The sequence below is a fragment of the Ischnura elegans genome, chromosome 8 (assembly GCF_921293095.1).
Source record: "Ischnura elegans chromosome 8, ioIscEleg1.1, whole genome shotgun sequence".
Lineage (NCBI taxonomy): Eukaryota > Metazoa > Arthropoda > Insecta > Odonata > Coenagrionidae > Ischnura > Ischnura elegans.
In genome coordinates, this window is record NC_060253.1 from 80,266,498 (window position 1) to 80,280,450 (window position 13,953).

Here is a 13,953-nt window from a genome sequence, read left to right on the forward strand (position 1 = left end):
TTTCGCCTCCTCCCCTTCGCTATTGGTCGTTTTCCGCATCAAACTGGCAATTTCGGTTCGACGCGGTCATGTACAGGGAGAGAGGACCTTGTTTCGTACCTACTTTTACCGACCAGGGGCTGTATTCTGTAACTCCAAACCGATCGGTGCGGCACCGATTCGTCGGGTGCGACGTCACACCGACTCCCGGTAAGAAGTCGTGCGATTCTGTACGAACCCGGTCGGTGCGGCACCGACGAGAGGACGGGAGATCGTCGGTAGCCGTACCGACAGCAAAAAGGTGTCGGTAAGGCTACCGACTTGTGGGTTTCATGAATTCCACCGTGCGCATTGTACGTGTTTTTTTGTTTTCCACTCAACACCACTTGTCAACAATTTACGCATCACGTCATTCACTAGTTGAGTGTTGGCGAGCTACGTGTGTCTTCCATTCTACATATACTTGATTTTGACATTTTGACTTCTGCACCTCCTGGACTACCCGCAAGTATATATCATCGACCTACGCACTCCCTGGAAAACCACCACGTACCCTGCATTGACCTCTCGCCCTTCTTGATTTCTCTCCGGGAATTGACATCTTGACCACCTCTACCTTCATTGACTTCTGGTGAGTGAAAATCAGTAAATTCATCATTTTCAAAGTGAAAATTTCGTTTTAAGAATTTATTCATCAATAAATTTGGGAAGAATCGATGTCTTACACTGAAAGGGTCAACTATTTGGTTGACCAGATAATGTCACTCATTGAATATCCCATGCATATCAACTTGGATCTTGCATCTTAATAATTATGAGAATGTGGTACTTTCTGAGAATTATAAGTGAAATTTTTTCAACATTGTACGTTTTTGACAACCAAAACTTTAGCCTGATGGACCCTGTGGGCGCTTTGCGGCATCTCCGCAGATGGAGGAGAGAAAGGCGCCTTAGGCTTCTGAGGGATGTCCGCACCAACCTTAGGCACCTGCGGGATACCTCTGACCCTTTTCAAACAAGCGAGGAACATTTTCGCAAATTATACCGCCTAACTCAGGACATGGCAAGAGTCCTCATCGAAGAATTGCGACCAGTCCTTGCTGCTGGTCAACGTGTGACCCATATCCCATTGGAAATCAAGGTAATATCATTTTACACGAGGTAATATAATTATTGAAGTTGGAAATATACCATATTAATGCCAGATTACCTTTATAGGTCCTATGTGCCCTACATTTTTATGCGCAAGGCAGCTACCAGCGTTCCACTGGAAGTGATAGGAATGTATCCCTGAGCCAGCCAAGCGTGAGCAGGGCAATTAAAGAAATCACAGAGTGGCTCAATTCCCCACAAATTCTGGGGAAATGGATTATTTTCCCACTGAGACCAAATGAGAGAGCAGAGGCAATCCTAAGGTAAAGAACTAACTTCAGCAATAATATGAATAACCTACTTTCATCTTATGCCAGGAAATAAGTGTTGGATAGGGCAAGTCAAATTATAATACAATTTTAAATGTAGCTAGGTATCTCAGGTGACTTGGCTATTGGCAACTGTTTTGTTAGTTATTGATCTGATTGTTATGCCAAGGAAGTTGATTAGTGTGTCATAATTAATACTTATACACAATTGTAATTAACAAATATGGAGTTATCTCCATTAAAGTAACTTTGATTATTTGATTTACAACAATCATCAACTGATTTTCTCAGAAATTCCTCAATTGAATATCACAGTTCACCCCATAGAAATTCATTAATCGTATTTTTAAAAGAAGTACAGAAATAACTTAAAATTTTGTGGGAGATGGTTAAAAAGCCTCACACCAATTTGGTTAGGCCCTTCTGCTGTCCCTTTGCAAATGTAATAAAGATAAATATCATTTAAAGTTCTATAATTTTATTCATGGAAATGAAAATTTTCATACAATTTATCCATTTTTCCCAAATGAGGAAAAGTATACACACAATGTACACTCACGGATGAGACAGTAATTTCAGATCTTCAAATACTGGCCTACAAAATTTGAAGCACATGGAGTAGTGTAGAAAACATTTGTTGTATGATTTCATCCACAAATTTTCTGGTTTCCACCTGCCCTTTTAGGATTGTTTTCATCAAGCCATCATGTCTCAGAATGTGGTCAACTAAGTTGTTCCGTCCTCTGCTTAAGGATTTTAGAAGACTTCTATTTTATCCCACTCTTCTTAGCAGTTCCTTGTTACTTGCAGTCTATACATTTTATATTCATCATTCTTCGGTAGCACCACATTTCAAATGCTTCAACTCTTGACTTCTCTGCTACTGTCATCGTCCAAGCCTCACTTCCATTGAGAAACATGCTCCATGTATAGCATCTGATGAATTGTTCCCTTGCTTCTATGCTTTTATTTTTACCTGTAAGAAGATTCTTTTCATAGAAGCTCTCTTTTCCTGCACTATTCTACTGAGTATTTCCTTCTTACTTCATCCATCGAAGGTAATTTGGCTTCCCAGTTAAGAAAACTCTCTCACCTTTTCAAGCTTATGCTTCTCCAGGTTAATTTTTGCCTTAACCTCCTCTCTTTTACTGCGTACTAATACCTTAGTCTTATTTTTTTTTATTTTCAGCTGATATCTGGTCATTGTCCTTTCCATATTTGTCAAAGTCTTCTTCAAATCCTTCTCAGTCTCGTCTATGAGTGCTATGCCATCAGCAAATAGCAGCACACTGATTTTTTTACCAGGATATTGACACCCACAGTCATCTCCTTGATTTCATTTCACTAGCTTATTTTAGCAAGTATTACTTTAAAACAAAGAATGACTAGCTTACTTTGGCAAATATTACTTTAAAACAAAGAATGACTAGCTTACTTTGGCAAATATTACTTTAAAACAAAGAATGACTAGCTTACTTTGGCAAATATTACTTTAAAACAAAGAATGACTAGCTTACTTTGGCAAATATTACTTTAAAACAAAGAATGACTAGCTTACTTTGGCAAATATTACTTTAAAACAAAGAATGACTAGCTTACTTTGGCAAATATTACTTTAAAACAAAGAATGACTAGCTTACTTTGGCAAATATTACTTTAAAACAAAGAATGACTAGCTTACTTTGGCAAATATTACTTTAAAACAAAGAATGACTAGCTTACTTTGGCATATATTACTTTAAAACAAAGAATGACTAGCTTGCTTTAGCAAATGATAAGTTAAAATAAATAATGTGTGCGTGCTTCAGCAAATGATACGTTAAAATAAATAATGTGTGCTTACTTCAGCAAATGATACGTTAAAAAAAAAAATGTGTGCTTACCTCAGCAAATGATACGTTTTAAAAAAATGTGCTTACTTCAGCAAATGATACAATTAAAAAACCTACTTCCTAAGATGTTGTTTAATCCTGAAAAGATAAAAGAGCATTCATAAATAAAAAGGGTTTCCACATTTCCAGGAACTACCAAAATGCAGGGATGCCTGGTGTTTTGGGGTATGTTGATGGCACCCATATAGCCATAAAAGCTCCAAGGGAGGAAGAGCACTTATATGTGAACAGAAAGCTATTCCATTCAATTAATGTGCAAATAGTAAGTTACATCATTTTGCAATAGACAAATGAACATGTTATCGTGCATGGTTGGCTGACTTATGTCATATGTGGAACATCCTCCACTTTCAGGTTAGCAACTCAGATCTCAAAATTTATAATATTTTGGCGAGATACCCGGGTAGCAGCCATGACTCTTTTGTGTGGGCTAATTCCGCCATTCGCCAGAAGCTGGCAGAATTTTGGGCTACGGGTGAGAGATGTTGGTTGCTAGGTTAGTATTTCTTAAATTAAGTTTGTCATGAAAATTTCTTCAAAACTGAATCTCTAATTTCTGTGTTAAATAATTCCATAGGTGATTCTGGTTATCCACATGAGCCATGGCTCCATACCCCAATTTTGGATGCAGCAGAGGGCACACCCGAGGCACGTTTCACTCGCCTTCATGTGAAGGCACGTTCAGCAGTGGAACGATGCATTGGATTGTTGAAGGGAAGGTTTAGATGCCTTCTCCAAGCCAGGAAAATGGAGTATGACCCTAGCAAAGTATGCCAATTTGTCAATGCCTGCAGCGTCCTGCACAACATGTGTATGCTGGGTGGAGTTCCATATGGAGATGATGAATTCCATATGGAGGATGAAATTGATAGACCACCGCCAGTGGAACAAGGGGGTAGGGCCCTGCTTCTAGAAGCAAGAGCGGTGAGGGGAGACATTATCAGACGCCTTCAATATTAGGTAAGTTTTGTTTCTATGAAAGGTTGTTTAGCAGTCTAACTGCACTACTTACATTTCCTTCATCTCTGTCACAGACGCTGTGAGGACCTCCAATGTTCTCCTCGTCTCCTCAGAGTTTCTGGCTACAACCTCTACAGCAGATGCTATTCTTTGAATAGCATCTGCCATAGCCTCGCTTGCAGCCAGGGCCCTCTCCTCCTTTTCATCGAGATCCGCGTCTAAAGAGAAGGAAAATAAAATTCTCACATGAGCAACCTTATCACTGAAGCTGCTGTCAGGTAATTTGCCCAAATATTAACTCTAATCAATGGGTATCAATATTATGGTACATGACATAAATTTTAGAAGTCTTTATACTGACAATTGAACCATCACTCACCACAAATCCTCCTCCTTTTTGCAGAAGGAGGCATTCCCGAGGTGGACGGGGTAGAACCATCTACGGTGGAAGCTGATGTTGATGCCTCTCCCTCCTCAACGAAAAATGGCAAGCTCCCATCGGGCATAACTGTCACAATCTGAAATGCGATAAAGTAAGCAAACTTACACCATAATTTATCAATTGGATATTACCTTCACTGCTACGATAAATGACATGGTGCCTCACCTCTAGGGGGTCGACAATTCCCGGAATGCCACTGACTGCCGTTTCCCCGATAAAAGCAATTAGCTTTTCTTCGAGGGCAGTCAGTGGCACGACAGTAGATGGCCCTCCCCCTGTCTGCTGGGCCGACCTCCTTATTTTCATGGCCTTCTGCTTCGTGTCTGATCTCCAGTCCATCCATGACTATGATAAAACAGGAAATACCATTTAAATACCTTTACGTGGTGATAGAACCACAGTTCAATTAATGCAGTGTTGAAGTTTACCCTTGACCACTTTTCCGGGGTTTTACTCCCTCCAGTGGGGCAGGAATTGAGGAGATCTGTGAGCTCCCTCCACAACTCAGACTTCCTCAATCCTGCCTGCGGCCCACTGATTCGGCCACGAGCCAGGTCTAAATGCTCCAGCATAAACTGGAGCATTAACTCCCTCTGATAGAGTGATATCTTCTTAGCACCTGAAAAACGCATCAAGTGGAAGAAATTAAATGGGTAGAAACTTAGAAATAAGGAGTTTGTGCTAACCTTAAGGAGTCACCAATCCTCACAAAGCCCTTGAGTACAATATAATTCCTAATCTATGTTCTACGAATAGGATATGTATGAAAGTAAAGTAGGCTGGAGTAGAATGGCTATGAAAGGAATTATCCTTTTGCCCTTCTGTCCTCGACGTTCATTTGTATTACTAGAATTTGTATTAAAACTACAGATTTCACAGAAGACTGACTACCTATATAAATCATGTTCAAATTGAAAGGCTGGGAGCTCTATTCAGCTCTTACAAAAGAATATATTTTTGCATGACTTTTAAATTTGAACTCCTCTTTTCTCCTGTCAGGAAGTGGCTGATGATGCAGACTTGGTTTCCTGAATTCAGGTTTCATCTTGTACACTGGGTTGCAACGCTTGTTCCATGTTAACATTTTTGCTAATTCCCAACTCAAACAATTGTTTGTACTTGATGTATCTTTGTGCTATATTCTCATCTCCTGTTTGCTGGCCCTTAATGCTTGTAAGCAATTTTCATGGCCACACTTGTTCTTTGTGTGAATTATTGTATTTTGTCTCTTTGAATAAACATATTGCTATGTATATGTTGTGGTTTCCTTAAATTTATTCATCCTATATTAATGCTATTAAGTATATTAAGTATCTAATTTCTATAAATGTTCATTGAGCTTACTTTTCTCAGCACTTTTGAACAGAATAAAATTCCCTCTGAATTTAAAAAAATTACTTGTGTAACTTTCACATTTTGCATAGGCGCACCTTATTATGAATAGTATATTAAGTGGATTCGTGGTCCAGAAAATCAATATATGTAATTCATGTACGAGGGCCTGTAGATATAAATGTATATTTCATGCATGGGTATTCAGATTTCTAATTTGTGATATGCGCGTATACATACATCCTGAGGGAATTTTGAAGCACTTTTACATGACATAAACAGAGGCAATACGATCGTATTCCATCTTATACATATGTTTTTGGTCATGTATTTTTCGTGTATTATTGATGCAACACAAAATGTTGTGCTGTCTGGGACGGAGCCTCAATTAAATATTTAATTCCTCACAAATAACTTTCAAATTAAAATACAGATAATAATTTTCGCAGTAATTGCGGCATGTTTTTTTAATCTCCAATATGAGGAGACCGTTTGTCTGTCAGACCCTAGTGACCCTCCAGAAAAAATTCTGAATCCGTTCTTGCGTTCATTGATATAATTCAGAAGGAACTTTCTTAATGACAACTACATTACATAGGTATTATGGTATAGCAGCATCCGGTACCAATATGTATACATGACAATACGTCATAAAGGATAATTGAATTAATTCATTCCAACAACAACAATCTCCATCATATGCGAACTATATCCGATGTTGTAATATTGTTTCCTTCGCTTTTGTAGGCTGAGCACTACTGCCACATATTATACAAGATATTTTAACAAGTTATACAATATCAATTATCTTCATCTAAGTAACACCTTCCACAAATAAAAAGATTAATAAATGACGAAAAAGTACGTACCGACTCCTTCCATTTTTTGTACTTTTAGCGGGAATTGAACATTTTCAGTCTTCACTTTTTTCCACACTTACCTTTCATTGGTGGAGACACGTCAAATAACTTCTAACTTCGGGTGTATTCGGCTTTTCCCTTTTTGGGAAGGAGGGGGAACCGTACCGACTGGTTTGATACCGACGACCATACTGAATCGCTGAATTTGCCGTCGTCGGTAAGGAAACCGTCGTCGGTACGGGTTGATGTGCCGTCGGTTGGCTGGGAAGGGAAACCGACCGGTGCGGTACCGACGAAATACAGAATACGGCCCCAGAATGGCTTGACTGATCCCTGTCGAGAGAAATTGGGAAGGATAAAGGACAGACTCACGTGCCTGTTAGCATCATAGTGATTCATATTTGCCATTTTTACCGTGTTTTCCCTAACATTTTCCTTCTCTTTTGTTATTTTTTGTTGCACTTTATAGTATAACCTTTTGTTTAAAAATCCAAAGTAAAAGGTCTTCTAGATTTTATTTTTGGATTTAATTCATATAAATGATACCTACTTATATTTCAGGGAGATTGTCGTTTTCAACCTAATGAAAGAGTTTTCTGAAAATTTTCTGAGTACAAGAGCATTCTTGCATTCCTGTGACGTAGTTTCAGCACCTCTAAATCAAAAATTAAGTACTCTCCAGCGTATATAGTGAAGAAATTAATGTCAAGCAAAAACAATTTGCAAGACTTCTATTTTTTGCTGTTATTTATGAGATGTGAATAATGTTGTTATTTATAAATGAGATTTTTTATTCTCAATTCTGCTAATTATTTGATAGCGAATAAATACCGAGAAGAACATTATATTATATTTTCTTCACGAGCGCTTCGCCTACTCCAACAGATCGATAACCATGTCAAATGCAGGTGATGAATTTTGGCTTATAGCCTTGTGACATAACACCGAAAAACTAATTCATATACTCCATCCAGTTTTACATCCTAATAAGTTTCAACTTGGGCTGATATGAAGACTTTATTAGTCCTTCGAGTAGCTCAAATTTAACTGCGATATTTACATGATCATTAAAATCGAAGAAAAGTGTTTTCAAAACTCTTTTTGTTTAATTTTGGATATTTTTCAATTCCCCTTTGTGCTTCACTGATAGAATATTAATGCACTTATTTTCACTTGTGGTTTTTCCTTTTGATTTTTCAGTCTTCCGAAGTACAATCCTTTCTCAGGGAAAATAAAGTACACATGTGCAAACTTGGATACTAATTAAAAAGTATGAGTCTAAACCACAATAAGAAACATTTGCACAGAATCTCAAATGTGAAATGTTTCAAAATATGGAATAGTAAAATCCAAGGAGATAAACAGCGGTGTTTGAAATCTATGGTTCAGAAAAGGTATTTACAATAAGTTCCTGACTCTAATTGTAAGTTATGGCTTGAAAGTTAGGGTAAATGTATACAACAAAGGCTCCGTTTAATATTCTCTTTGTCTCACGCGCAGAACACCTTGAGACCATCTTGTTACACAAAAATAATGCGTGTTTCCAGAAAAAAAGAAATAACCCCGGAAAAATAATGAATCAAAGCCGCACATATCCAAAGAGAACGGACGGAATCACGTCCGTTGGCGGTTGAAGGAAAAGGATGGAATGGACTAAAAAACATATCTCGCACATTAAAACCGAAGGAAAAAACTCAACAAATTGCTTCCGAAACGAATTTGGGTCGAAGCTAAAAACTCTTCTCTAATTTTCTCCCAGTAAGCCTCATCTCATCCTCTGCCCGTTTCTTTCTTTCTCCTTGACCGCTAAGTGTCCAACGAAAGCGACCTTTTTCATCACAGCCACGTCCGCTTCGGAGTTTTTTTATTGCCCATCTCACCTTCTAGTCTCCTTACATAAGGGCAGTCCAGTGCTTTGGGGATCGGGTTGTTGTGGTGGCTCGAGTGTTGGCATCACACCCTGTGAATTTGAATCCCATGGGTGGCGAATATTTTTTACGGTGTGACCGATCGCTACTCGTGAGCTTATGGAGTATTTCTTAACCCTCTTTGCGCCACAGTCCAATGTATCGGCTTTCGCTTTCCAGCCGAAAAGTGCCACGAGCCGAAATGTCGGTTTTGAGGTAATTAATTCATCTAATATATAATTATGCAACAATTATACTCTTAAATAAAAAATGAGAGTTAATTTTACCGTTAAAAATTAATATAGCAAGAGTGAAATGGAAAACAACAGAATTCAGATATGCCAAAAACTTCATTTGTTCGAATTTTACTCGAAGATTTCACATTTAATTAAATTACTTTTGGCATTTCTTGCCAGTGCCATTCTAAGTAGGTGCCACTAAGAAGGTTAAGCACAGCACCCAGTCCGTCGGATGGGACGTCAAGTCATGGTCCCCTCGGCGCCTCAGCTCAAGAGCTAAGGCCGACGCCGGATTTCACTCTTCCCTTCCTTCCATACTCTTCAGTCATGGCGCAAATAGCCGAAGCTGTTAGTTGTCTCCTCAAAATACCATGCCATTCCATTCCAGGTGAAAGCAAGATTCCTTCTCCTTCCTTCACCATGACCAAAGAGCTAATCTATCCAAACCAATGGAGCATAGCGTGCCCCTTCGAACATGTACGTAGTAAAAAGCGTCCATAATACACAACACCAACCTATCGGTGACAACATTTACCGTCACAATTTTTAAATTTGCGCCGGAGGAACCCATTTATGACGTACTCATGAAAATGTTTTAATGCTGTGCTAATTTTCCCCTTCAACGCATACACATACTGCTCCCATTATAGAAAGTGATCCACAGCGAGTGGATAATCTGTCAAGATTTGAATGCGGATCGCATGGCTTCAGTATACCATTGGTCTTTCTCAATCCCTCTTTGGTGGGAGAATCTCACTTTATAACCTCTTGGCCTTGGAATAAAGGACAATGTGGAGGTCAATACTCCGTGGAACACCATTTCCGACAAATGACTTTTCACGAATTCCGTAACGTACTCAATTTAGTTCTCATGCATTGCTATACAGCAATAAATAGGATCAACTTACATCTGTCAATTCTGTTAGTCCTTATGATACTGTAGTGCAGTGTAGCATTTACAACACGTACTGTAAAATATATTGAGGAATTTCCATAAAGCTTAATTAACAGTTATTTCTGTTCTTTATTAACCACACCATGGGTGAAATAGATAATTTTGTATTCATTTTGCTACTTTGAGAGGTGTAGCCCAGCAGAAATGCAATTTTTGTGCTGGAACACTAACCTGGTGCTAGATATTTTAGCCCATGTGCATTTTGCGATCCACGTACATTTGATATCAAAATAGCATTAAATAGTAGACATTCTATTACATCTACATGATACCCCGCAAGCCACCTAATAAGGCGTGTGGCAGGCGGTTTTTGGCAGGTGGATGGCAGGAAAACCAGCCGTTTACATATAAAAATTAAATGCTCAAGCAAGATAACGACTAGCATTTATTATAGCCCTTTGTAGTTCGGGGGAAAAAATACATTTCTATATCCATCCGTTTGGCAAAATATATCTCTTAATTTATCACTTCTGTCGGACCATCACTGCGAGATCAGTTCTCTGAACTTCGTTCAACGGAGTAAAGAGATCCTACAAGGCTGCCGAATGGGTCCTCAATAATTTCCACAGGCTCCTCTCGCTCTCCTTTGCTGTCCAACGATCTCCTTCCCCTCTATCTTCCCAATCCCATTATCACCCTTGGCCGAGGCCGGTGACCCATTAGTGGTTCCCGATGGAAAATCCAATATCTTACCTTCACCACACCATCATGTGGAGGCTCTAAGCCATCCGCCGCCTCCCACGCCCATTTTAAAATCTCCCCATCAAGTCCCGAAGGCTATTCTGTCACACGTAGTCATGAGGTTGGGCATTATCAGACTTTGATCCCTTCAACGCCGCTCATTGGGAACATCCAAAGGGTGTAGAGCTGTCGGTAGATGAGCTGGGATTGAGGTAAAAACGTTGGAAGGGGGTTGAAGAAATAAAAGCCCTTGGGACGCTGCGGAAAGTCTCATCCCATTGGCTAAATGACTGTTATTGTTTCCTGCTTTCCTCTGCTTCTCAAAGTATCGGTATACACCCCTTCGGAGAGGAGGAAGGTAAAGTGGGGAGGGGTAAAATGATATAGAGAGGCAGAGGTAGATGAGAACGATGCCTCAGACGTTTCCATCCCTCCTATTTTTTGACGACCAATCATTCCGATTCGAATGTGAGCTGTGGTGATGGGCGGTAAGGGGGGGGAGGGATGTAAGGAAAAAAATGAAGATCGGTTGGAACGTTTTTGGAATCGTGGCGGATAGGATGGGATATGGGAATGAGGAAATTTTCGTTTTGGGGGAGGGGGTTGATTAGCGTGGGCCCGGCGATGAGTTCGGAATGACCGTAGGGGGAAAACAGTGGAGTCAACCTTCCGTGAGAGACGCTGCTGAGTTTTTCTTTTTTTTCTCAATTTGGTGGCCCCGTGGCGAGAATGGATCCTTAGAACTGACAATTGGCCGTTGAAATTCCCTTTGGGAGTAAGGCACTCGAATAAAATTATCGTTTGCCATCTTGACCAATATTTTCGAAGAGCATTACCTTATTCAGAAACTAAATTATTTGTTTGATGCAGAAATTAATCGTTTCTATCCCAAGGTTGCTTCTGGGAGATATTAAATTTCAAGACCTCATCTTAAACACGTGAAAATATTCTACTCAGCCATATTTATTGTGGCAGATACATATTTAGCCGTTAAACTTTACTGCACAAAAGAACACGCAGTTTTAATCTTTCGTGAATAGAGCTGGAAATGTATGCATCTTCGATGTTACTTAGAGGCAACCTTGAGTTATAATGGGTTCAGGATCGTTAGCACACTCCTGAGTCGCAATAGTAAACTTATCAAAGTAAACTGTAAAGCCAAATGTAAGCAAACTTATAAAAAAGGTCAACGTTCATAAATTTGAATGAGAATGAACCAAGTCAAATTTCCTTCCATCGAAATAAAACTGATAAATAATAAAACTTTCAGAAATGATAGTAAGCGCAAAATATTCACATTCAAGCCGAAATGAAGTTTAAAGAAATTATTCAACTTATCAATGTTAAAATTGCAGGACTTGTAACCGATTGAGAAACCCAGAAATTGGAGTAAGGCAAGTACTGATAAAGCATCATGCACATCCATCTTTTCAGAGAAATACTAACCACCCAGTTTACATGTGAAAATAGAAGCAAAGAAATAATATAGATACCATATAGTGTTCTCTTTTACATAAAACATCTTCATTGTTCTTCCATTTTTTTGCACATAATATATGGTGGATACTACGGGTTTCATTTACTTCCCTACAGCCGCGTAATTCAGTCAGGGATAAATTACGAAAGTAAATTGCAGCATATTGACATTTTTTACAAAAGGTATGGATGTATAATCTACAATTTCAATGACTGAAGCACCTATATTATGGGGATTACAAAACATCAAAAATCCTTCTTCACTTCCGAGGGACATCGCTGCCGTCTGATGCGCGATGACTACCTACATCACATCATCTTCATCCAATCAAGTATTTAGGCGAATCAATTAGTATGCTCATTAAATCGCTACTGATGTACATTACGTTGAACCTTTTCGTTAATATGTTAATTCATTATTTTTAAATAAATTATCACCGTATTCATTACTGTTATCATGGTAAGGACGGTTAAATATCAATGATTACTGTCTTAATTTAAGGAATAATTATAATATTCTTAATTTAGGAATCACTCCACATCATAATTTATGAGAAATTTTGCATTTCGTTATATCGAAAGTAAAGTAGTAAAAAACCACAGTTGATTATGGGCATCGCTTTAAAAGGTATCGGCATAATTTTTAAAAATAATACGTTTATTTTAATTTTAATTAAACTCATATTTTACAGGGCGTTAATGAGAATGAAGCTCAAGTGCAGGTTACTCATTTATTCCATCAATTCGGCAAATTTTATGGCGTACTTAAATTAATTTTTCAACATGGGTAGCTTTATTCCCAAATGTAGAGTTCCTGCTTATTTCTACGCGACGCTCTTTTTATAATCTATGTTAGCACTGCCCCATAGTAGAAGTGTTCATGACAATGTGAAATCGCTGACATGCCGTTTCGTTACGGCTCAAATTTCCACGATCTGTGCTCCATCTTTTCTCAAAAGGAATGAAAACGCTAATCAGAGGCCTCAGAAATATCTTTAAACGATAGAAATCACTGAAACTCCCACTTTCTTGCCCCGGTCCCAGTTCTTATTCATTATTACCGAGTCCCTCATTTGTGTCCTCCTTGATATCTTTTTTTTCCCTTGCGCAGTTCGAATGCTCTTCAACCGTTTATGTAGATTGGAAAAAACAAAGAGAGAGGAAGAAGCCGCAGGTGTATATTTACGGATGGAAGAGTCGAAATGGAATGATGTGAATCGAAGTCCTGCCTGGCGTTCTTCATCTGTTTCTCCTCCCTTACTTCCTCCTCACCCATCTTACCACCACCTCCAATCTCTTACCAATCCTCTCATGCCTTTTTATAATTTCGCCCGCTGGAAAGAAAAAGAGAGAGATAGAAAAAAAGAAATGTAATTGTCAAGGTGAGCCTTTGTGGCTATTATACCCAACTCCATCTCCGGCCGCGGGTGAATGTCGGTTCCTAAATATGAAATTAGGGTTCCTTTTTATCCTTTTGCGGTGGTTCCCGGAAGGTCTTCTGAGCAATTAGAAATAAATTACAAATTCCTTTATTTCATCATTGCCTTGCCTCGCTGCGTTCTGCTATTCGGGAGATTTTTCGGATCCACAAAAATATGTGACTGATGGTTCGTGGTTTAATGTCTGTGGTGGCGCGAGTGTCTTTTTTTTATTCCTTCTCGTGATGCTCGTCTGGTGATGGAGACTCCGAAAAATACTTGGAATCAAGACTCATTTGTGTTTATGAGGAAAATTTCGGGGCATCAATCATTATACGAGGAGAATTGACTGGCGGAGTTCTTAATTTCTTCCAAATTATTTCTTCGAGTT

At 38.9% G+C, this 13,953-nt stretch overlaps 2 protein-coding genes across 4 annotated transcripts; one reads left to right on the forward strand and one right to left on the reverse strand.

Moving 5' to 3' along the window:
• The first annotated feature begins 279 nt into the window (after nt 1–279).
• LOC124164202 (putative nuclease HARBI1) lies at nt 280–5,947 on the forward strand. 3 transcript variants are annotated; one of them, XM_046541424.1, is made up of 9 exons: nt 280–610; nt 871–1,120; nt 1,198–1,394; nt 3,422–3,554; nt 3,647–3,788; nt 3,870–4,252; nt 4,327–4,530; nt 4,656–4,785; nt 5,694–5,947. In XM_046541424.1, exons 2-6 carry the CDS (start codon nt 875–877, stop codon nt 4,250–4,252), a joined length of 1,101 nt encoding a protein of 366 aa, XP_046397380.1. In that variant the 5' UTR covers nt 280–610; nt 871–874; the 3' UTR covers nt 4,327–4,530; nt 4,656–4,785; nt 5,694–5,947. The 3 variants fall into 3 exon arrangements, with proteins under 3 accessions (XP_046397380.1, XP_046397381.1, XP_046397379.1); XM_046541425.1 differs by having other exon boundaries at nt 910–1,120; XM_046541423.1 differs by having other exon boundaries at nt 280–1,120.
• LOC124164203 lies at nt 3,273–5,687 on the reverse strand. Its single transcript, XM_046541426.1, has 5 exons — nt 5,123–5,687; nt 4,860–5,039; nt 4,632–4,770; nt 4,305–4,470; nt 3,273–3,370 (listed from the first exon to the last, which is right to left on the reverse strand). Exons 1-5 carry the CDS (start codon nt 5,324–5,326, stop codon nt 3,346–3,348), a joined length of 714 nt encoding a protein of 237 aa, XP_046397382.1. The 5' UTR covers nt 5,327–5,687; the 3' UTR covers nt 3,273–3,345.
• Nucleotides 5,948–13,953: the final 8,006 nt, after the last annotated feature.